The sequence below is a fragment of the Falco biarmicus genome, chromosome 1 (assembly GCF_023638135.1).
Source record: "Falco biarmicus isolate bFalBia1 chromosome 1, bFalBia1.pri, whole genome shotgun sequence".
Lineage (NCBI taxonomy): Eukaryota > Metazoa > Chordata > Aves > Falconiformes > Falconidae > Falco > Falco biarmicus.
Window position 1 is genome coordinate 76,294,310 of NC_079288.1, and position 25,485 is coordinate 76,319,794.

A 25,485-nucleotide genomic window follows, 5' to 3' on the forward strand; every position below is an offset into this window, starting at 1 on the left:
GCTGACTTGATTCACAGTTTTGGCAAGATCGCGCTCCCAGTGGGACCTGGATTACAGATGTGCAGAGGCCCTGTCCCACATGCACCATTTCCATACTTCTACAAAATGTCAGTTCATGACATGAAACACTGGTGTTCTGTAGAACAAAATCCCTTTGCTAAGCTTCCACTCCTTGCTTTGCCGTGGTATTTTCAGAGGGATGAACTAACAAGCTTTGAGAGTCCAATACATAGTTAAGCAAACAAATGCCTGCTCCAAAGGGCTGGATCACTGTGCCCCATTCTTTGTCACTAACAACCCAGACAAAGCACAAAGACACAACATTTCACCAAGTCTGCTTCAGAGACCCACAGCTAGAGAAGATGACTCTATTCTTTGCTACAGCTACTACTGGATTTGAGCGCATGAGGTTGATATACTCTCACAAGCAACCGACACAAGTTAAAATAAAGTTAATCACAATTTTTAAGACTGGTTAATTGACTAATTCTGCATTCGGGACACAATTTTTCTTCCCAGCAATGCAACTGTGCTAATTCTTCAGCCACAGTCTATTCCTTGATAGTGAGTTAATCTTTGAAGTAATGCCTAAACGGAACAACTCTGGAATGCTCTTAACTAATCACCAACTACAGGAAGACTCCTCATCAGTTTAAGATTAAGTATTTACCTAAATGTTCTGCACATAGCTCAGAAAAATCATTGTATCATTATGATACTACCACAATATACACTTTTTTGGAAGCTACAAAAGCATAATTTAGCAGGACAATACAATCTTAACAAATAACCACAAATCCAGAAGTACCCAAATGGGCAGATCAAAAGGGAAGAATTACTGTTTTGTTAAAACATGTACATTTTTTAAAGTTCTGGTAGAAATAACCCTGAAAAATATCTGTAACAAAGGAATTTATTTAAGGGCTGAAACTATCCTACTGACATTCATGAATTATCCTGAAATTTTTTTCAGAGACATTTAATTATACCTTTCATGCTACTCATCCATTGAAAGATCTTCTGATTAGCATTAATTTGAATTCTATTGCAACATAAATTAATACAACTTAGACACATTTATCAGCCCTTTAAATAACAAACTGATAATGTGTCCAGGCAGCATATTCTTAAAAAGAATAAAAAGACCTACAATTAAAACCTGACCTACAATTACTTTGCACTTCAGAAAGCTGAAAAGTAGCCTGAAGCAACAATTACCTTAAAAAAAAAAATGGACAGTGGCTTTGCTTCAAGCAAAGACATAACACTATGTAAAAGAAAACAATATGCACCAAGGGTAAATCATATAGGAGTAGGCAAATAAAGGTCAAAGAAATGGGTTTGTATGTACCCAGTTTATTATAAATTTGAGTCCATTAAGCTCCTAAGGAAACTTGCAAACACAGTATTAAGGTCACAATATTCAACAAGATAATTTTAATAGTCCCCTAAATTCAAGGAAGTATATTATGCACGAGAATATCCAAGTAGATTTCCTAACCAATTATGCAAAGGAACAAAATTATAATTTTAAATGGTTACAGTAACTACAGAAAATCTGTTCTTTTGGTTAAAGAATAAATTTTTGATAGGCTAACCATATGGTTTGCTGGTGAACAGGAATGCAGTAAAAAAAAAATAGCTAACAGCTTTAACAAATCCATATAATTTCAGGTTGCAGGCCTTTTTTCTTGTGAAACTGCAGAACGTACTTAAGTTTCCTGACAGTACGTAGAAAAACCTAAACTTGTAGAATCTAAGATTTCTGAATACAGTGAAGTTAGGCCAGATTTTCCCATTTACCTATTTTTGTCCTAAAGAGCAAAACTCGTAATGGTATTGCATCTCTGAAGACTCAGCACACTAAGAATCCCAGAAAGCTTTCTGGTAAGCAATTACTTTATCTATTCTTGCACAGAGTCAAACAAACCCTTCAAAAAACCTTCTTCCACTATCTCCACAATGTATAGAATGAAGTTACTTTTGTCTTCAGTACTAAAGGCTACCGTATAAAGTAATTATAAAAAAACACACAGAGATTAAAACTGAGACTCTCAAAGCATAAACAAAGTATGTGATTTGTATATACAGAAATATATATTTATGGACTTACAACATATATAGAGTACAGCAATGCAAAGCCATGCACCCCGATCCAATCCCACTGGAGCCACTGGCAGGTTCCTGATAGACTTCATTGGCTACTAAGGCATAATTACATAAAGGCTGTAATAACCTGTCAGGATTTTGAAGAAGAAATTGTTGCTGTTTGATGGAAATGTGGATCTTAGTGTCCTAACAAAAATAAATAGTGTATTTCAGATTTTTTAAAACCTACCAGAGTAGAAAAAACTAAACTGAACTAAAAAAAAATAAAATCTTCATACCACTTCCATTCTTTCTGGTCACTTCCAGTTCTATGGTAGAGTGGTAAACAAAGGAAACACCACTAGCTTTTCCCTTCTGATATGGTAATATCCTGACCCCATTCTTCAGACATGTCTGTTGAATACTAACCTACTTAACTAGGACCTTACCCAGGAAACCTGCCAGGCCTCCTTCCAAAGTCAGAAATTCGTTTTTAGTAGAATGGTGTAGAAGTAGGGAATCTTGAAATTTCAAGACACCCCTCCCCTTGCATCTGAGGATCATCTACAAATTAATCAATCACTCCAAGTCCAAGACGATTTTGAGTCACATCTGCGTCCTTTAATGACAGCAAAAGAATGGTACTGAGTGGCAACCCCAAGTCTTGCACTCACAGGATTCAATGGATACAAGTACAGAGAACAGAAAGAACTTGGCAAAGAGCACCAAATGAGTTATGGGTTTGGCTGCATTTCCTTTTGTGTTTTGTTACTTTTTGTTTGTTTTTGTTTTTTTAATAAAGATTTCTGGAACTTGAAGAGGAGCAAGTACCGCAGATAAAAAAAACCAAGTACCACTACAATCAAGTCAATCCACAAATGGAAAGAAAATAACTGTAGTCAAGGAAGGAATGACTGTATTTCCATCTCCTTATTTCTCTCCCCAGCACTGCTTGGATCTACATATTCCTGACTCCTCCATAGTCTGAGCCAGGAGTATTAATTCCAGAGAGAGACATCTTGAGAATTTAAAGCTTTGGGGCCCTGCTTGAAAAAAGATGGAACAGTTGCCTTCTGGCAGGAATTAAAGCTGGTATGGAAATTTCACAAAAGGAATTAAAAGATGGTCTGGAAAGTGGCCAAAATGAGATCAAAGGAACTTTAGCAGCTTGAAGACACATACCAGAAGCACATGAAAAGGGGGCTTCCAGGCAGACCATTAGGTTTTAGAAAGTATATGTTGCCTGGGTAAAAGGTTGCGTGAACCAGGGGAAAATGTAAATTTTTCTTGTGAAATATCTAGTCCCAAAATATCCATACTCTCTTGTATAATTTTCTGTCTTGACCATGTCAGACATCTAGAAGAAGAGATGTGCTTTAGATTCAGCCCAAATTTTGAGCTATAAGAACTGATCAGCGTATCCTTCTTCGTCTTCTTCAAGCGTGGTGTGTTACTGGATCTGAAATTCAGATTTCAGAAAACACCAGGTATCTGTGAGTTAAAACATATTAAACACAAAGAAACTATAGCTCATGTCTTATCACATTCATTGTGGTAAATATATGATATAGGCATGAGTATTTATGATGGTAAACTGAGACTTTCCAAAAACAGTGGTATGATAAAACTCAACTCAACCAGAAACAGTGACAGAAGAAATAAATTTGGGAAGATTATATAGGGTACAGGTGCACCTAGATAGCTTTAAATTGGCTGAAGACACTAGTAGGTTTGGCTGCTGCTAATAGATCAATCATAGTAGCACAGAGCTCATTATTCACCCTGCTTTTCTGTAATTTCATGAAAGAGTTAATCTTTATAAGTAGTGATTGTTGTTTCCAGTGTGATTCTTGTGTTTCTGATGTTGTCACACAAAGGACTGGTAGCAGCAGCAATTCAGGGGCGGATTGAGAGGCAGGCACACCACTGTGACACACTGCAAGCAGGAAAAGGAGCAGCAAATGGAGCACAAACAGAATCCACATGCTTATCCACATATTTCCTGGACTTCCAAATAATTTCTGGTTTAATATTAACTTCTGCATTTAGTTTGTCTGCAATGCAGAAAGTATCTCCTCTCTGAAACATAAGCTAATAAAACTTTCAAAATAATTTTCTTCTCCTCTCTTTTTACACAGAGAAAGAAGAGCATACAGAGGAGAAGGCCAGAGCATGTCTTCACCAAGACTCACCCACAGAACTGCAGGAACAAACTGGCCCCAGAACAATCAGTTATTTTACAGAAACATAGAATCAGAAGGGGACAGAAATGGACCACCCATGGATAAAATCTGGGTAGCCTCACAGCTGAAAAGAGGAACTCTGAGGATTCTCATTCAGATAAAAGCTTCAAGCAACTGTAGGGTTATTGCTTTTAAGAGCTATTTAGGAGCTATTAGAATGAACAGGTGCTCAGGTGCTTTGCCTCACTGTTTCTGCCCTACATGCTACCATTGCACTGTCAATAAACTGTTCGTATTTCCATCAGTAAAAGAAGTTCTTGAAAAATAAAATGAACACGCTAACAGGACAATCCTCCTGTGCTCCAGGAGAAGGTTTCTTAGTGGGCCACATAAAAAACAATGACTGTACATAAACTCATGAGAACTATCACTTACAAGCTGAAGCCCAAGATTTCTCTAAATTCCTTGTCCAGAATGAGCAAACTGGTGAATTCACTATTTTTAGGTGAAACAACTATGCTTAAGTTTGCTAGAACAGTGTTCTAGCAGCAGGTTCAACCCACAATGGCAGGTCCTAGCCTAATTAAAAATGTTTAGGTATCTTTTGTTCTCATATGTAGTCAAATCTCATCTAGCTACCTTTTAATATTTTGGATGCAGGTACTAGCACAGTTTGACTACTATAGCTTGCCCTGCAAATTCCTATGGCATTTCACTTACACAGTAACAGCCCAGATTTTTGAGGAACAATTTCTGGACTGCATTGCAGAACTGCAAAAGGCGAAGAACAGGAGCACTTCCATTGTTCAGTTTTGAAAGCAGATTCCAATACGTTCCCTTATTCCTCTCCTTAAGCTCAGTTATTTGGATTCTAATTGTCAGAGAGCATACCTGTCACAATAATACCACCAAGCTGAGCAGTACAGCTGACATGCCTGAGGGACAGGATGCCACCCAGAGGGACAAGCTTGAGAAATGGACTCATGTGAACCTCATAAGGTTCAACAAGGCCAAGTGCAAGGTCCTGCACCTGTGTCCAGGCAACCCCCAGTATCAATACCAGCTGGAGGATGAAGGGATTGCAAGCAGCCCTGTGGAGGAGGACTTTGGGGTGCTGGTGGATGACAAGCTGGACATAAGCCAGCAATGCGCGCTTGCAGCCAGAAAGCCAACCACATCGCAGGCTCAAAAGAAGCATGGCCAGCAGGTCGAGGGAGGTGATTCTCCCCCTCTACTACACTCTGCTGAGACCCTACCTGGAGTGCTGTGTTCAGCTCTGGAGTCCTCAGTTCAGGAAAGACCTGGACCTGTTGGAGCAGATGATCAGAGGGCTGGAGCACCTCTCCTGTGAAGACAGGCTGAGAGAGTTGGGGTTGTTCAGCCTGGAGAAGGATCCAGGGAGGGAGACCTTATAGCAGGTTTTCAGTACTTCAAGGGGGCTTACAAGAAAGATGGGGACAAACATTTCAGCACAGCCTGTTGCAACAGGACAAGGGGTAATGGTTTTAAACTCAAAGAGGGTAGATTTAGATGAGATATAAGGAATTTTTTACGATGAGGATGGTGAAACACTGCAACAGGTTGCCCAGAGAGGTAGTAGACGCCCCATTCCTAGAAATATTCAAGGTCTGGTTGGATGGGGCTCTGAGCAACCTGATCTAATTGAAGGTATCCCTGCTCATTGTAGGGTGGGTTGGACTAGACGACCTTTAAAAGTCCCTTCCAACCCCAAACAGTTCTATGAGTCTATATAATCTAGGCATCCTCAGTTAAAAACTTGTTAATTCAAATACTGACCCCATTAACCTATGATACAGATCTTTCTAAAGCATGTAAAACTACAGAACTAGTACGCGCTCTTTAAGTTACTCTAAATCTGTCAAGCTGCAGAATGAAGTAACATTTTAGAAAGGCTAGCTGACAGATGAATGCGTTAGAGAAATCAGATTTAAAGCCAGTCAAAATGGTTAATGGTAGCTCTGAAGTTGAAAGCATTTTCAACATAGAAACTTACATTTTAAATATTGGCAAAATTCAGATAAGGTTTTCTATTTAGTTTTAAAATTTTAGGTGTTTGGAGTTATTGGATGTATTACTGCCTTAGACAATGAAGATCCATGAATGTATATGCTCATATGCACAAACAAATTTATGAATAGAGATTTCTGGATCAGAGGGGACTTAGCAAGAAGGACATAAATAGCTTTGAAATATTTGCAGCATTTTGGGAAAGGAAACCCTGCCAGACTGGATGTTTTTTTAAAGAAAACTGTGTAAATTCAATTGCTAACAATAATATACCAGCCATAATGACTGAATTCAGTCATTAAAATGTACAACAAAAGAATAGCTTACTATGCTAACCTCAACGTAACTACATCTATCATCTGATCTGTAATAACCAGGCTGATGTTTGCTCTGTGGAGTCCAAATCACTAATTCCTCTGATTTACACCAACTTCTTGGCTTTCAGGAAGAAAAATAGTTTTCTGTCTAAATATACTTACACTCAACAATCAGAAATGAATCCCTCTACAAACAATTCTCCACACTGGCAATCATCTTTGTTAGTAATTATTTATAGTACAGAAACAAAGCTTTCTGCTTTCAGATTTAACATGACCGCTATTACTGTAATTTCCCAGGTACATCCAGGATAATCATCAAACATTTTTCCAATATACCTATAGCTTGTATTTCCTCCTTTCCTTCTACTGTGCATAAATACTACAAAACCCTTACAACAAAGTGGTATTGAAGAAGCATTATAGCAAGCATCATTACTTTGTAAGTCTTTGTAATACTGACCAAACTGGTGCACATTTAGCCATTTGCACGGAGTTGCAATGGGACCCTGATCACAGATGGCCACTTTGCAGCTGTGGAAGTTGGCCCTGCTCACAGCAACCTGTGCTCTCAGAAGCAGGCAGGTGTGGTGCCATCGGCGGCTAGCAAGGTACAAATTACAAATTTAAAAACAGGCTAAGTTTGCTGACATTTTCTGAAGAAGCTGGACTCTCGGGCTAGTGGGCTAACCAGTGTTTCTTTCATACTGGTCTCCTCTTTGCTGATACTGCCCCTGCAATGGGACAGGCTCCAACAGCAACAAAGAAGGAAGTGTGGGCAGCCCAGGCTACAGCTTCTTTTGGAGAATGGACTATTTGCTGCCAATAATTGCATCCACAAGCAGTTTCAAACCAAACTCCAAATTTAAAATACCTTGAAATTAATTTGAAGGTATGAAAAAATAGAAGAAACATTCTCAGTATTTCAATCTAACCAAAAAAATGGGAAAGGTCAATGCAGCAAACACCTGTTTGTTGCTCTGTACAAATCACATTCTGCAGTAATTTCAGCAGGACACTTCAAAGTTTAAGCAAATAAAAACTTGCATTTGGATATAGTGTTAATTCATGCAGCTAATAATAATTGTTTTATTTGCAGTATCATTACTGCTAACAGACGCAACTTACTTGTTTTTAATCTAGCACATTTGTAACACTTAACATAGGGTCACAAAAGGCCTCTAATCTATACAACTGACCCGTTTTCCTGAAATACAAGGGCAAACACACGTTGAATCTAGCAATTAAGTATGTACCTAACCCTAGAAATAAAACCCATTTCCATGTGGTCCTTTTCTCAGAAAAATGCAGCTCATCACCACCACAGGGGCAAATCAGAAATTCAAGGATGCTGCTTCTCATACCATGGTGTAAGGAAAGTTTCACTCCAGTCACAGACCAAGTCTCACTTCCCTGATCAGCAAATACTGACATAGAGGCCAAAAGAATCTGTGGATCATATTAGACTCGAGAGACATACAGTGCCCTACATACAAGCTCTTACTGTCCCATCTCCCAGTGCTGAAACTTCTACATTGCTATTCTAATACTTCTAGATTCACATTGCAAGCACAGCAACTAAAAGGAATACAGACACACCAGTAAACACGTACTAATACTCATCCACAAGACTCCTGTAACATGTACAAAAGCACGAGTGCACACAACATGCACAAAATCATATCCACATTGCACCCAAGCAGTGAGAAGCGCCACCATCCATATGACTCTTAGCATCAGGTGTTCCCAGAATTTCTGTAAAACATGTAATAATTCACAGCTACCTATTACAAAGAGATTGCATATGTGAATTCTGCGCCAAGTAAAGAAAATATATTTAAATCTTCTGTACAAAAGAACACTACAGAATACACACCTGACTTCATCCTGTACTGGTTATTCGCATATCAAAGATCTGCATGCAGAAATAAAAGATACCAAATCAAGCAGGGTGTCAGAATTAACATGCAGCATGACAAGAGTATTGTGGACTACCCTGGCAGCCAATTTTGCCCTGCATTTATCAGTCCACTGTACTTATTTGTTGAATGTTAATTAATTAATTATTACTGAATTTATTAGTTGAATTTTTATGTTTATCATATTACAATGTAGAAATAAAGACATTCTATCAGAAATTATTTATGAAATAGAGACAGAAAAAGCCTGATTTATAGCTGAAAACCCTGGAAAGATTTATTAAAGACCTTGTGTGAAGTCCTATCATAAATTAAAACCTCTCAAAGTAAATAGAACATGAGGTTGCATTGACTGAATACAAGTTAAGAAATAAATTGTTGAAAATTTGTGACCAGCTCACTGAAATCTATTTTTATTCCATGTGAAATACTAATTTGATATCTTAGATTAAGGAGAAAGAATATGGATCCATTAGAAACAGAGAGAAGGAAATAAGCAATAATTTATTTTTAATTGAACTCTGATGATCTTTTACTAGAAACTGGCTTAAGCAAAGCATGCTATGGCTATCTTTAATGCAATCAGTACTATCACAGGGCTGCATTCACCTCAATTTATACAAATGCTGTTATTTTGCATAGTCATCGACTACTTGCAACAACTGGGTAACATGAAAAACAAAAGCACTACAAATAGGAAGAATTAAGGTTACAATTAAGTTCTATTCAAATGAGTTGAACTGGAATTAGTGGAGAATAAACCAGCTCTCATTCCTTTACCTTCTTCTGTACTCTGTTGCTAAGTGAAACACACACAAATGGCACTATATTACGCACAGATGTTTCCGTCTTGTTCTTCTCTTTTTTATACAAATGAATCTGTAAATATGAAAGAAAAAGCACTCCTATAGTTAGCAACAGAGATCCCAAACCCCTGTCACATTAATAATTCACAGAAGTCACTGAACTGCATGACGTGTTGTGCTGAAAAAATTTATTAGGAATTGAGTCTCTTAATGTATGGTTTTTTTACTTATGTTTGCAGTGGCAAAATAGTCTGCTCTCATTTGCATTTAAGCAATAAAAACAACAGGTACAATACTTTTCCGGCAAGGAAACATTCCTGACAAAAGGAACTCTCTTACCATATATGAGTGCTTTGCTAGGTGGGGTTTTTTGTTCTTGGTAAAGAATCGGGGAACTTTCACCAGGAACCAGTAATGTAAACCACATTCATGAATAAAGGCAAGTTTAGCGTTAACCTAAGAACTACAGAAACAGTTGATCAAGAAAGTGCCTCAACATGGCCAGAAGTGCATTTAAAACCCTTTCTTGTTTAAAAAAAAAAAAAAAAAACAACACAAAACCCCATAATAACTTCCTCTAATTTTCTGAAATTATTACCTGCTCTACCATCCTTCTCCTGGCCAAAACAGCTGACATTAGTCACCAAATACCTTGCTTTCTCTTAGAATACACTTCTCTGTACAAAGCCTTACTAGAGTGGGTGAAATAAACTGCGGACATAAAGTCTCAAAGATCCAGAAACTGGTAGTGATGTAGTAACAACACCTAAGCAGTAATGATTTATTACTTTTTTATAGCTGTAATAAAAGATAGTCAGTTCTTTTTCTATTATAAAATATTCAGTGTTATTGTATTGTTTCACATTTTAAACTGACGTAAGAAATTCATCTACTGTTCTCCAAACTCAACATTTAAATATATGATACACTGCTGAAATGTCTGAGGTCTACGTAGGAAACAAAATATATTGCTAAGTACAGTTTTCTTTCCATAATGACACATATGCTAAACAAACTGCTCCTGTGGTGAACAATGACACTGACTCTACCTGCATAGTGTTTAGTTTTACATTATTCAATGCTTTTTAATTGTCAGTTTCAATTAGAAAGAAATCTGGTACAGAAAGCAAGCTTGCTTAGACCACATTTTATGCTTGCATTTTATCTTACACATACTGTACTGTTGACATCCTGAACTTGCATTTTTAAGGTTCATATATAGCTAAACCTATTGCATATAGTAATTATATACTTAAATATACCATAAACTTTTGTGTTTGTAATGTTTCTAGTCCATATTTGTCTATATATCATAGTATACATATGAATAAACTGTATATAGGCTAAATTGCTCTAACTGGTCTTTTTGTGCGACTCACACACTGTTGGCACCTGAGAAAAGCCCCACACTGATATAACCACTTCTTTTGCAGCTCTGGGTACTCACTGTCATGAAAGCAGCTTGCCTTTTTTACCATGTAGCTAATAATCTAGATTTTTTTTTTCTTTTATTAATAAATCTTATTCACTTCTCCAGGAACTCCAACACTACACAGCAACCGTACATAGTTATTATTTAGTTACTGCGTGGGAGATCATCTGTTGATTACATGTGCATGCAAAGACAGCCAAGGTCAGTCAGTCCCTAATGGCAACCCACCAAAACCAACTCTCCAGCATTAAAGATTTAGGCCTTTGCGAACGGGGAAAACTGCAACCCAGTTTAGTCACACAGTTTAGTACATGATACTGGTGAATAATTGTCATGAGGAGGTATGACATTAGGCAGAGATCCAAACCAAGTTAACTCCATGCCTTTTAAGCATGTCCTGCAGCTCAGAAAGGCTTGAAGCGCTCTCTTCAGAGGATCTAACAGCCAGTCATTAAAGGAACCCCTTCCTTGAAGAGGCAGGTCTTTTGAGGAGGCAATAGCAAGTTAACACTAATGTGTTCCTGCTCCCCGGGAATGCTGCAAACAGCAAATTAAGAAACTCCGAAGTCCCACTGGGGTCAACTGTCCTAGTCGTACTCCTGATTATGATTTCTTCAGAAAGCGGATTTAGCAGGGAAAATACAGATGGTGATATGATGAATGCCTAACAGATATAGTATGAAAATTATACCTATGGAGTACTTTGAATGTGTAGCTGGCACTGTATAGCGACAAGTGCTGCTGACAGTGTAATTCACTTGGGCTAAATCTATATTGCTTCCTCCAAGCTTGCCTGAAGGAATTGCTGCCCCATGTTGCCCACACTGGACATTGCCTTAAATGTCTGTGCTATGCAGATCCAAGCTTCAAGTGGTACCAACATTTGATTTTCCTGCATGCTGAATCACACATCCAGCTGCAGGTTTGAGTGGGTGAGCAAACAGTTTGATCTGCAGTTAAAGCCAGTGTGACCACCATGCTCTAGGCCCTGCCTCCATGGCTTCTCCCAACTAAACTACATGAACAAAGGTTACAAAGTCAGCAACGTCACTTGGATGTAATAAAGCTTATTAATCCAAATCTTTAAGGCTACCCACAACATTCATCTGAATAGTATTGTGAATGAAAGAACCACCAAAACTGTGCACAAAATGACATCACTATATCCTGTTTAACAAGGGGCAAAGTTGTGCTTTAACAAGGTTTGCCTTTGTTCATACTTAACTAGAGGAAAAAAAATAATACAAGTGACAAGAATAAAAATGAAAAATAATTTCTAGGGTCATTCTAAAACTGTTTCTAAATAAGTTTTGTAAAAAGCTAAAAATCATCAATATTCCCAACATAAATTCTGAATTGCTGGAGAAGAAGAGTTACCTCTTGCACTTGTCTTAGGCATGTTACCAGCCATTCTTAGAAATAAGTGAACAGACTGACAGTGAGGCTGAGCCAGTAGAGCAGTACCTGTTCACTACACTCATCCATTTTCTAAGGTAGTCGGCTCATACTCAAATTATATTCAGGATGTTTAGGAAAGACAAGTCCATAAATAAACTTATTCTTGTTTGATAAAAATGGATAATTTCTCTTACATTTGATTAATGAAGAACAGAGATACTAATTTCTTTAGTTAAAAGGGAGTGAAAAAGCTCCCAGAATCTACTTTCATTATCTGCAGAGGATTTTCCTTTAAAATCATTAGGAAAAAAAAGTCTTTTTTTTCATCCTCCATAATAAATATTTCACATGGTTATGATTCAATATGTTTTACACTACACTGGTAATGCTCATTATTCTTCAAATATCACATTTCAGGAGGTTAATACACCATTAACATGATTAACTTTTTGATAGAAGTTAAGCCATATGGAACCAATCTGTACCATTTGGCCATACAAACGACTAGATAGTGAAGGTCAGCTTCTGCCCCACTGCACCTGTGCAACTTCACTGCCTTCACTTGAATTTGCAGGTCTAGACCAAAGGAGAAACCTGTCTCTCCCCAGAAACTGAAAAGTATAAGCAACTTTTTATTTATTACCCAAACATGGATAATCCATAAGAAGTCAGGGATGAATAGACACGCTAGACTCATCAGCATATGGATCTGCAGAATGCCTTCCCAACCAGAGAAGCATTTATCTGGATAGATTTGGGATCATGCAGGTGAATTACATCCTTTAACAGAGTTTATTAAGAATAGTGACTTTTGTTCATTATTTCTCTGTCAATCATTCATTAAATCTGTACAATACAGAGTAATTGAATTAACAGTGCAGTTGATCAAAGGAGCAGCACTGTTGCTTCCCACAACTTCTTGCCCCTGCCAGGAATACAGCAACCATACCGTGCAATTCACTGTTCCAAATCAGATCCTGCACGGCTGATCCCAAGGTCCTGAGACAGCAAAGCACATCAGCAGTCCTGTCAGTTCTACCATTAATCTCAAACTCAGGTAACGTCAAGGGAACACTCCGACTGAAGGATGTTCTCTGTCTCCAAAAGCACATAAGCTTTTACACAAGCTTTTTCCCTCCTTTATCCCTTCCCTCAACTCACTGTCCACAAATTTCTTGCCATCTCCCCTAACAGACTTTGCCTGTAAGTAACAAAGGCTCATATTTCTCCTATCCAGTCCATCTTCTCTCCTGTGTTATGCCATGCCTCTCTCTTCTCAGTTCTTCTAAAGGTGTTGTGGAAATAATACATTTTATTATTTCCTGACCCAACACCTGCTGGGCAGCTGGTTCCCATAGCTGGGGTGCAAAAGGCAATAAAGATAAAACATGGCTCGGCAATGAATCAGAAACCTGAACAGATGTCAGAGGTCAACCAGTCCATCTCTCTGCCCCATGGGAGGCTCAGCTATACCCATGTCATTTCTTAGAGACATCTATGTCACTTTCTTCTAAAAACTTCAGTTGTAGAAACTACACAAGCTCCCTAGGCAATATATCATAAAAAAGTTCAATCTCTTCTCAGAGGTCATATTTTCTAGGCCTCAGGTCTTTCTCCTCTCTTGTGTTACAAGTCTCATGAGGTCTTTCCTGTTTTCACCACACAAACAACTCCAATTAAAGTGGTTTCCTTCAAAAACTGGTTTTGAAAGTGATCATTGGAAAACTTACTGTACATTGCTGCTGAAATGAAACTGCCTTTTACCATTGTGCAACTGTAACTTACTTTTAAGACTTACACTGTCAATATTATTCAAATCCTGCTTGTTTCAATTCCATTGGTTTTACTGCAGATATGCATATGTACCAGGAGAAACATGTCCAGGTATTCACTGTTTTCATATGTGTCTATAACACCTATTACCAGAAAGTGTAACATCAACACCAAAACATCAACCATTAAATCAAGGAAATAGAGATATTTTTTTTTGATATATTGAGATAAAAACCAATTCAATTTGCTATAGTCAAGGTAAAGTCATGTTTGATACAGATAACCCCAATGTTACAAAATAATGACCTATCAAAGAGATAAAATTTTACTTTTCTCAAGCAAGCAGTTTGTTGGGAACACACTCAGTCCACTAGCAAGAGCAGAGCAAATCACATTTGGTTCACTGTTTTCCTATACCCTGTGAATTCATATGCCACCTGTTAGGTTTGCCTTTTTTTTTTTTGTAAAATCAGTGAAGACAAGGAAGAGAACTAAAGCAATACTACAGGTAATCCACATCATCTTATTGCTGGGTTTACTTTCCTCAGGGAACAGAGAGGAATAGAGCGCATATAAATGTCAGAAATACCCTGCTGCATACAGCAGCAAGGAAAAAGACACCCCTTACCATGATTTTAAAACTCTGAAAACAAAAGATAAAACTGTAGTTAATCACAGACTACAAATAATCAGTAACTTCTCTAATACACTGGATACAATACCAAGTATTACTTTGTCTTAAAATAGTAGATTACAAAAGCCAAAGACCCCAAAAGACAGACCTGGGTTTGGCCTCAATACATTTATTTTCCAACATAACAAACACATTACCACCAACAATTTCATTTCTACATGTATGTTACTATCATACACACAGCACTAATATATCATTGGACCAAATGAAAGGACTGTCAAAGGATTTAAGGCCTTTACGGATGAGAAATGCTAAAGGTTGTTTCATGGAGCCAAATCTTCAAACAAAAATAAAAAAATAGAAAAAAAGAACAACAAAACAGAACAAAGCACATTTTAAGCACCAGTTTAACTTAACTACTCATTACGCATTTTAAGAAAAGTATATAAATGAGAAGTTAAAATCTGTGATGGTCCTCTTTGAGCTGAAGGTGCCCCTGGAAAAATTTCAAAGATAAATCGATTCCCTTACCATTTTCACAATCTTTTAAAAGCTCTAGCTATGTCAGATATAACAGATATGAAGAATTTTATTACAGCTGACCAACTGAGCATTCCCAACAAATACTACAGTAGCTGGAGCTGAAGAGCTAACACTTTGCTACTGAAGGTTTCCCATACCTCATCTATCTCAAAATCAGATGCCAACATATTTCATGATGACTTCTGATCACAGGGAAAACATAATACAGGCTGACATTTATATTCAATGCATATTTTAATTCATTTCATACAAGCCATTCCATGTGCAATGACAGAAGACCTCATCCAAATATCAAGTGAGGATAAAATGTGAGAAAATCTAACACTTTCATCAGCAGTGCCCCCCAAAATACTAAAAATCTCCATCTAATTTTTAAAACACCCATAAAAGAGAATATTGATCTGCGAAATTCACAAGGGGTTATATTCCTCAGATTACCAAACTGACAGATGTGAAAGTCCAAAATTTAAGACAGCTGCACATAGCCATTATATATACATCTACATTTCAACTTGTAGCAAGTACACTACAGTAATTATACTGTGCCTTTTGCAGAATCTAAGGCATACATTTCTAAATTTCAGACAAAGTTTCTTCAAATATTAATACAAGTGACATCTCAAAACATAGATCATCATTCAGACAAAAAAACCACTAGCCAAAAATTTAAAAATGCATTGAAACATGAACCGGAATGCAAAGAATGTCCTAGAGGCAAGATTAGCAAACAATTACACCAGCCAGTGGCAACAGTTACAGTACACAGCATTTTTTACTTTTCTTCTGAAAAATCTGTTTTGTGTTCTCAGTATGGTAAAATCATCCTGCTCTTTCCTACACGCTAAAAAAATGCAAATCATCAATAATCGAGAGCATCAGCTGATCACACTTAAAGATACAGCATGGGAGTATTAACTGATTGAACACTGATCAAATGACGACAGAATCTGGAGACTGAGTCTCAAGTAGTATTGGTTGACCCTGATGTTAAGTATGTTCGTATTATATAAGCCTACACTGAAGAACTGTTTCTTCTGCTGGAAGCGCTGTTAAAACTCTGTACACACCAATATATTTTAAAGTCAAGCACCTACAAATACATTTCTCCTGTTTGATCAATCAATCAATCTTAAAATGGCCTGCTCTTAAACCAACTTTCTAGCAAGGAAATATGGATCAGTATCAGACCCAACCATTCCACTGGTCACAAGGTAAATTCTCTCAGCATTTAATGTGTGTCACCTGCAGGAAAAAATCCTTTTTATGTAATAAAACTACTAGGCACTGAATGATTCAAAATGAAGGTACCTTTTCTTTTCTCATGTACCTTGCACATACACTGAGGATGGAAAAAAGGCAGCACTATTTCAAAAGATGATGCTTACATATCCCTTCTAAATGTATATGGTTCTCTAGGGAACAATCAACTCGGCGATGTCTGTGACGCTCAGGCTATAATTACCAAAATGAGATGCATAACCTTTATTACCCAGCAAACAGTTAACTTTACAGATTATTTCTCTTACTTTAGTGCTCTCAAATCTTTCATCTTTTTTTAATTAATCAACTGCTTCCAATCTTCCACATTGCAGCTACTGTGCTTTCAATGCCAGGTGCTGCACACCTCACTAGCAGAAACTCAGCACAATGCAAGACCTTCTTCAGCCCATATAGTTTCATATACTGCCATAGCATGACAAAATGCCTTTGGGATTTAGCAAATTCAAACAGATTCTGTTGCTACATCACACAGAAAAACGCCTTGCAAGTCTCCCTGTTTAAAAAAAAAAAAAAAAAAAGGAACAGCCTACATCTCCAAACATGACAGCGCATTCCTGGCATAGAATATGCAATGCAAGAAGAGAATAATGACAGTATTTATGTTACCTTCAGTCACATAGTTGTGGTCTCGAAGAAAGCTGTGGTTAATTTTTCGTGTGTCCGTGTCCTCGCCCATTTACAGCAGGATTACTCAGCATGCCTATCCGCAGTGGACTGATAGCATCAGCAGAGGTCGTCACAAGAGCACCATCCATGCTGCCACTGCCTAGCAGAGGCGGAGAACACACTGGGCTACTGAGCACAGCATAATGAGAGCTAGTGATGCAGCACAGATTTGGGGAAGGGGGGCAAATAACGATCGGGAAAAAAAAAAAAAGAAAAAAGAAAAAAGAAAGAAAAAGAAGTAACGGGAGAAAGACGGAGGGAGAAAAGGCTCCAATAAATTATAGATGCAGAAAGCCAGTAGGGAGCTTGCGTGAAGGAAATACAGGCACTTCTCCCACAGTTAAAGAATAACCCAATTGTTTAGTCAGGTACTCCTTAAACAAGTGCCCACGCAGAGTCTCCTCCAAGTGCCTGCTGCTGGGGATCTTGCTGGATGCTGTAAAGTGGCAATCAGCGTACTGCAGCAAAACCCGCCCGGAGAAGGGCTCTGATTGCTGTTGCTGCTACTGCTGTCATATGCCTGTGCTGCACCAGAGAGGCCCCTCCCAGTCAGCCGCTCGCTGCCCAACCGCACAAGATCTGCATGTAGTAAAGTGAAAAATGAGACTGCAGGTAATTATTTTAGCTGTTGCGCTGGTAAGATGGACAGTGAAAAAATTAAGGGAGGGGATGAGGGAGGAAAACTTCAAGCTGCTTAAATGGGTTTGCATTGACACGTACTGCACACTAACATGCAGCCACAATTTTGTGCTAGTCGATTCTGTCATATGCAGCAAAAGCAACAGTCTTTCAATGTCAGCCTGTATAAATATTACTGAAATCGCCAAATATCTGCCTATGCAACTGGAATCGTCTGAGGCAAGGCAACCATTCAGAAAAAGTAAAATAAAATAACTGCTATTCATCTTTCATTTTTCCCAGTTCTGTAAATAAAAGACCTGTTACAAAGCATGAAAAAATTGAGGCCAGAAAAATCTGTGTCTTCCCTCATACAGGAAGGGAAAGCTGGACAAAGGGAATGCTTGCAGGTCATGGGGTCTCAAGACCTGCTACCTTCATTCACTGCATCACCCCATCACCTTGGAAAAGCCATGTTGAAGTCCGTATACTCAGATATAGGAAGACAAGTAGAAGAGGAAAATTACTCACTTGCATTATAAAATAAAGCTTGTCCTTTAGCCCAAGTGTTTAATCACTTATATTACAGCAAAATTCTTTCAACTGAACAGACAAGCAGTTTCCTTAAGCTTTCAGCATCTGTTCATGAAACTGTGAACTGTTTGCTGCAGAAAGAATGTATTATGGAAAGGTGTAAGCACCGCTGAAGTTTAGAAATTTGAATAGAAAACAAATGGCTGTGTACTGAAAACACCACTACAGCATGAAAAGAGAGTAAGCAATCGCAAAACCAATTCAGAGGAGAGGACAGTCCTGTGGTTTAGGCCCTGGAATTGAATACAGAAAACGTAATTCAGTTGTTAGCATTACTACAGCATTTTGTGTAAACCTGCATGAATCTTGCAGTCTTTTGGGGTTTATTTCTTTTTAATGAAGCTCGGATATATGGCTCGAGTGTAAATTCAAGTACCCTACTATTACTATAAAACAGGCACATGACTTTGCAAGAAGTAGATAACTATGTAAAAACCTGACCAGGGATAAACATCTAATTTCAAGATAAAGTAAGGTTGTGAGAAAAAGAGAAAAAGCAATGGAATGACCCTCTTCCCTTACTCATTGATAAAGCAAAATAAAACAAAGCATCTTTAACCTGACAAATATAAAATCTTCACGTTTGAGAAGGTGGAAAGTAAAATAAGTTACTCAATACTTGCACCTGTAAAAGACACATTTATATGCAGGTTTTGCATGTGACAATACTAAAAATATTACTTGTGCATTGAGAGCACCAGTCAATACTGTGGTGGTAGCACAGCTCTCCAGTGCTTGCCCTATCCCCTTCAGACATTTGCTGCCTTTGCCCCTGCTTATTCGTGTACCAAAGCCTTTCAGCTTCAGGATATCCAGTCTGCTTACATACTGGCATTGTCCGCTTTACAAGGCTATGCACAAAACCAATTCCCTTCCTCAGTTCAGAGGGCAAGCATGCCAGCAGCAACACCAAACAAACCAGGATCTGCTGCCTCACGATCAGCAATGTTCTCTTTATGGATATAGACATGCATGGCCTGGTACATAGCTGAAGCCTCAGGTACAAAGTGATGTCCTCAAACAAGCATCCTGAAGTTTATTATTCTGAATTTTCTACCTGTTTATTGGAAGCAAATACAGCATAAATACTCAATGACAGTACTAGCTACAGTTCAGAAAGTAACTGTGAGAACCTGTAAATACAATTAATGAGAAAATATACCTAAAATTTGAATGAAATAAGGAAGGAGGCCTTGCAAATATTGACACTTATTTTTTCTAAAACTACCCCAAACTATGTGGTGGAGCTGGTTTATTTTGCCCTTCCCTGCCACATTATTTTGTCATCTTGGATTTGTTCTTCCCAAGACAAAAGTGTCTCTGAGCAATACACACTGCACATCAAGTCCCAACTCCACTGAATTCAGTGGCAAAGAGTAGAACAAATGGCAGGTTTACACTCAACCATTTAACACCATGGTTAGACCAGTCTGGGTCAAGAAGGCACTTCAGCATCTGTGCAGGAGATGGTCAAACTATTTGGTCTTAGAAAAATCACCTAGAGGAACCCAAGCTCTCTATATATTCAGTGTAGATTTTGGAGGGTAATTAAGAGCATCTGAACCAGAAACCTCTCTTTCTCCATTTTGTATACTGGATGCTTAATTTTCTCATTCAGGCAACCGAAGTCAGATACACAGCATTAAAGTGTAGATTCCTCTGTGGAGGTAACCCTGAAGCTTCCTCCCATTGCTATGATGACTGCTGAAGAAGGAAGAAATGTCACCTTGCAGGGCATTTGATCCCAAAAGTCAGCTGTTTTGCTTGAGTAAAAATGTACAGGAATAATTTATATCTACTAATATATGGAAAACGAACATGTGTTCTCTTTCTGTTGCCGTCAACCAGGTCTGATCAGACCTGTCATTAGATCTACCCTTTGTGCCCTGTTCTGGGTGCCAAAAAGAACTGTCATGGTTTAATCTTGGCTGCTAATTAAGTGCCAAGCAGCTGCTCACCCACTCCCCCCTCACCCAGAGGGATGGGGAGAATTGGAAAGGAATCTAAGAGTTGAGATAAGAACAATTTAATAATTGAAATAAAAATGAAAGAACAATAACAACAATAACAGTTATAATGAAAAGGAGGGAAAGGGGAGAGGAATAAAATCCAAAAGGAAGGGAAAAAAAGAAAACAAATGATGCACAATACAACTGCTCACCACCTGCTGACGGATGCCTAGCCAGTCCCCGAGCAGCAATCGGCCAACCCCAGCTAACTCCCCCAGTTTATATACCAAGCATGCCATCCCATGTTATGGAATATCCCTTTGGCTGGTTTGGGTCAGCTGTCCTGGCCGTGTCCCCTCCAGACTTCTTGTGCCCATCCAGCCCTCTCACTGGCGGGGCCTGAGAAGCTGAAAAGTCCTCGACCTAGCAACATCTGAAAACATCAGTGTGCTATCAACATTGTTCTCACACCAAATCCAGAACACAGCACTGCACCAGCTACTAAGAAGAAAATCAACTCTGTCCCAGCCAAAACCAGGATGCTTTCCAAAAAAAAAATTATACAGAAAATTATTGAAAATAAATAGATAACAAATTATGGGAATGACATGTAATGTCTAAAAAAAGTGGTTTTTTCTTCACACCCTGCAGTCTGTGAAAAAATACCACAAATCATTTTGTAGATGCCTCAACATTTCTGTGACCAGGGTGTCTGCATTTTCTACAGTGCATGAGAGAATGTTCCTTCCCTTCCACATAAACACAGCAATCATTGCCCCTGATTTGTCCTCAATCAGCTGAAACTTTATGATTTCTACGGTCTATCATTTTGAGCCTCCTCTCCTTACTTGCTAGGTATAATTTAAGAAGTTCAAGGTGTTTTCATTTTTTCTAGGAGCCAGGTGGACTTCTTTTTGTGAAGTCAAAATAATAACGCCCATCCATAAATAATTTTCTCCTCTCACCATTGCAATTATACAGGTTCACAGGCAACTTCCTCAGGCATCACATCTGGGTCAGATCACGCTTATCTTGTTCTTCCCGCTTCTAAGTTAAAAAAATCTCATAGGGAGGAAGCCTTTAAGAAAAACACTAGACAACACTCCCCGTGTGCATATAAATGCTTTCCCCAGGATTATGAGCCGAATCCTTACTGTGTGGCAAATATTAGTAGCCCACTGACTGAAGGAGGTCAGTTCAAATGAGGAATACTAGCAAAATACTGCTCTGAATCTGTAGTGCAATGCAAATTTGTGAGACAATGTTTGCAGATAACTAGCTGTGCCATTTTAAAATGCTACTTATTATCAGTCCTACTGATAACCTACATAATTTGGTCTGGTCAAATATCCAGGGGGAAGGTAGGGGGAAAGGAACCTTTGATCAAAAACATTTTAGTTATTTGCCGATTCACAGTAGTTCATATAGTCCTACTCATGAAACAACCCACGAATTGAGCTAATTACTGTACAAACACAGAAATAAAAAGAGTGCCCTAAAGAATTTACAAGCAAACTATAAAAAAAATGGACGTGCTATCAGCAGAGACATTTAAGTAAAAAGCCAGTCAGTAATGAGGATGGAGTCCTGGCTCTGAGCTTTCTTCAAAAGCAGGTCATTAGAGACTTCGTGGAGAGCAGCGATAAACAAAACCTGAATTCAAGAGGCTGAAAAATAACTGCATAACAAGGTAAGAGTTTACCTGGAGGTAAAAGGAGGAAGACTGGCTAGCAGGTCAAGGGCCTTTTCTTCCTTTACTCCTCCACAAAGATGGAAAACACATCTTTGGTAAGCACATTAAAATGTATTCTAAAGAGCAAGATGTTCAGTGAAAGTGTCAGTGGAGAGTGAGAGGTAAGAAGGGAGGTAAAAGCCAAGGACAGCCATGACACAGATGCCAATATAGAGTGTGGATGTCAGCAAGAATAGAGTTAAAAGGAGCACAGCAAACAAAAACTGCATCTCTGCCAGGAGGAGAAAAACCTGCTAGGCAGAGAAGTTGATTTCAGTAGGGGAAGAAACTTGTATTTCACTTTCTCGGAGTTTGGGGGAGAAGAACTGGTAAAAGGCCAAAGTAGAGAAAGAAAAGAGGCAGGAGCCAGAAACTGTAGCAGGAGGCAGCCAGTACCCTGAGGAAAGTATTCAAACTAGCAAAGATACAAATGGAATTGAGAGTGTAAGCTTTGGTAACAGTGTAGCCTTAGTGGTAAGGAATTGCAGATGGTAAGAACAACTCTTCGGCTGGATGACTGTTGATCAGTTTGCTTGTTGCATTTCCACCAGGAAGATCTGCAGCATGTGGAGAGGGAGGAATAAGGTGTCAGAAGGTCCTGTGGATTCCCGAGTGATCCTATTTATAAACACCAGTTGAACGCACAGCCAACCTGCTTTGCCCCTGCAGAACATTTTTCTTCTCTCAAACACATTCTCCCAAAAAGCTTATATTTATTTTGTCAGACACATAGAGCAAATCCTTTAATAATTTAAATTCTCAATATCTGAAATGGAGTACCTGATGATGCTCTAAGTCTCTGTTTTACTACCCTCAAATTCATCACTGTATCTGACTTAGAACAATTAAGCTTGAACTGCAATTGAAAGAAATAGTGGTTGAATACTTAAGTATTTTCTTTGTCTAACAAAACTTTCCATATACTGATCATTCCGTACTTCATTTAGTAGAACACAATGGCTTTAAACGAAATGGAACTGTATTTTGAACTGGCACAGAACTCTGAATTTATTATTTTTGAAGAGCAAGATATTTAAAGCACTGTGATTGTAAAAAAAATAAAATCCTTAGAAGTTACACAAATTGGGTCAAAAGCAGATTATTTTAAAATATTACCTTAAATTAATGTTTGTGAAATCAGTGGAGGTTTTTAAGCACTTTGACAGAATTTGCTTCTAACCACATCCTAACATCTGCAAACTGTGTAAAACTGTAGTTTCTCTTCTCATGTTGAAATGGAATAAGATAGCACATACAATTAGTCAGCTATAGAAAAAAAACAACAAACTACTTAGCTAATACTTTACAGTTATGTTCCATTGCTATTGAATTTGCTCAAATGAGGATATCTACGAGGCAAATGTTTTCTCCCTTTATGCATATCTAGTTCATGTACAGAGATGTAAAACACTAAGCCACCGACTTCTCCAGTTTGGCCATCAACTATTTAGCTTTGGTGTTTAGTTATTTATTCATAATGTCCAGGAAAATAAGATTCTATAGAACAGTCATCTCCCTGTTTAGAAATACTGGAGCTCATCGGCTACCTTTTATTTAAAAGGATAAAGTGCCAAGAAATTATAATGTGATAAAAAGCTACTCCCCTAGCCTTCCTCCAACCCTACTCAGCATGACAGAGAAAGGACTCAGAGCTCTAAGCCAGGGATAAGACAGCAAATCCACTCCCTTGGATTTGAGTAGTTCTACTTCTCACTATTTGAGAATGCTAACTTTAATATAGTATTTTTTCTCTGCTATCTAGTCCTCTTTTAGTATTTCTATCCAGAATGAACATTCACTCTGGATCATACCCTCCCCCACATTTGAGACAAGATCTACGCTGCAAATTGCAGCAGAAATACCTGAGCTAACTTTAAACAAGTTCGATCTCAGAAACTGTCCAGCCCTGATGGCAGAGATCTCAGCATGAGCTGTATGCCTTGGAGAGAAGTTATCCCACAAGTGAACAAGGCAGCAATGGTACAAACATCTTTCCACTATTGCTTGCTTTGAACACATTCAAGCACATCTCATTACATGATGCCTACTTGCAAAGGAATTAATCTAATAGCTTCGGACAGCAACAAGTGTATCATAAATAACTCTGATTATTTTTAAGGCAAATTCTTAAAACCTGTATTCCCATACATTTCTGAACAGCCCTCTTTACATTTGTTGAATAGCCAAATATAATATACAGCACTGCCATGCAAATCCACTTTTGATTCTTTGACAGCTAAACAAATAGTGCCGAAAATTAACATAAAAACTAATAAAATAAAAATCCTATCAATCATGATTCTCATAAAAAGTAAATAACATCTCAGCAGTAATTGAGAATCTTTACAATTATAGCATTTAATTTATATTTCAATGCACACTCTTCAGTTACTACATATTAAATTGAATATTTAGTATTAATTATGATGTAGTTTTTTCAAAATTGCTGGGCTAACGGCTGCCATCACAATTGGAAGATACTCTATTATTCACAAAGACAAAGTTTCTTTGCTACCTTTTGCTCTGTTAAACCTAAAAATAACACCTCCTCATAAGAAGTAGCTTATTTTTAGCCTACATACTCTAGACACAGAATAAAACTAATACCTCACAGCACCTGGCAATTTTAGAAATAAAGCAATTAAAAATTATCAAGTAATTTAAGTTACAGAAGTCAACTTCCTTCAACATCTTTCACCCTATCTGTTCCAATGAACATTGCATAAGGATCCTAAGCACAGGCAGTGGCACTTAAAGGTCTGCAGAAAGCCGCAGCATGGGATGAACTGAATCCACACCATGCTCGTAGCTTTTCACACATAAACCAGCAGTTTTGCTCTTCTTTATGGTGTGCTGGTGATAGTGGTGGAGCTAACCGATATGGAGAGCTCTGGGCCTAAATGAATGATCTTTTCCAGAACTGAGAGAATACAGCTGGGATATCTGGACATAATGGCTCCTGCAAGAAGTACCCCTGAGGCAGAACAGACACCCTGAGCTCTGACATCCCTGTGCCTCCAGGGTGTCCCCCTGTGATACAAGCTGCTCTCTAGGGCCACCGTATCACTTCAGCTGAGAAGCCGTAGGTTTCGGACCCTACCGTGGCAGCTGCACATGCCACGGCCCTCCCCTAGCTCCATAATGACACGATAACCCGCCATCTGACAACCCTACAATGGGCACTGCTTTCACATGTTCCCTTTGGAGAAAGGAAAAAATTGGAAAGAAACAGTTTCCCATCTATTGGCTTGGGTCTGGTCAGACCAAACCCACAGCTGAATTGCTGGAGCTACCAGGCAGAAGTCACGGTAGCATTTGGCAATGGGGAAAAGTGCAGAAGGGCCCAGATCCTGTGAGCTCATAACTTTGGATGGCACCGAAACACTGCATTGGAGACACTGACAGCATCTTTGCCCCATCTTTTAGTGGTTTAAAATCGCATCTAAACCAAATCCTGCAACCTATCAGCTAATGAGCACAAGGAACCAATTAACAATAGCACGAAGAAATTCTGGTCAACAGCG

At 38.4% G+C, this 25,485-nt stretch overlaps 1 protein-coding gene across 7 annotated transcripts in view; it reads right to left on the reverse strand.

The window, feature by feature from the left end:
• Positions 1-25,485, reverse strand: part of PPP2R2C (protein phosphatase 2 regulatory subunit Bgamma) — a 207,442-nt gene that overhangs the window by 129,338 nt on the left and 52,619 nt on the right. For 2 of the 7 annotated variants that reach the window (XM_056360910.1, XM_056360968.1), the window contains exon 1: positions 17,009-17,588. The exons of 2 other annotated variants lie outside the window; for them this stretch is intronic. In XM_056360910.1, the coding sequence (XP_056216885.1) occupies positions 17,009-17,078 (70 nt within the window). In that variant the 5' untranslated portion in view covers positions 17,079-17,588. Of the gene's footprint in view, positions 1-17,008; positions 17,590-25,485 lie in introns of those variants that run through there. 3 more of the 7 variants (XM_056360949.1, XM_056360958.1, XM_056360919.1) reach the window with 2 other exon arrangements.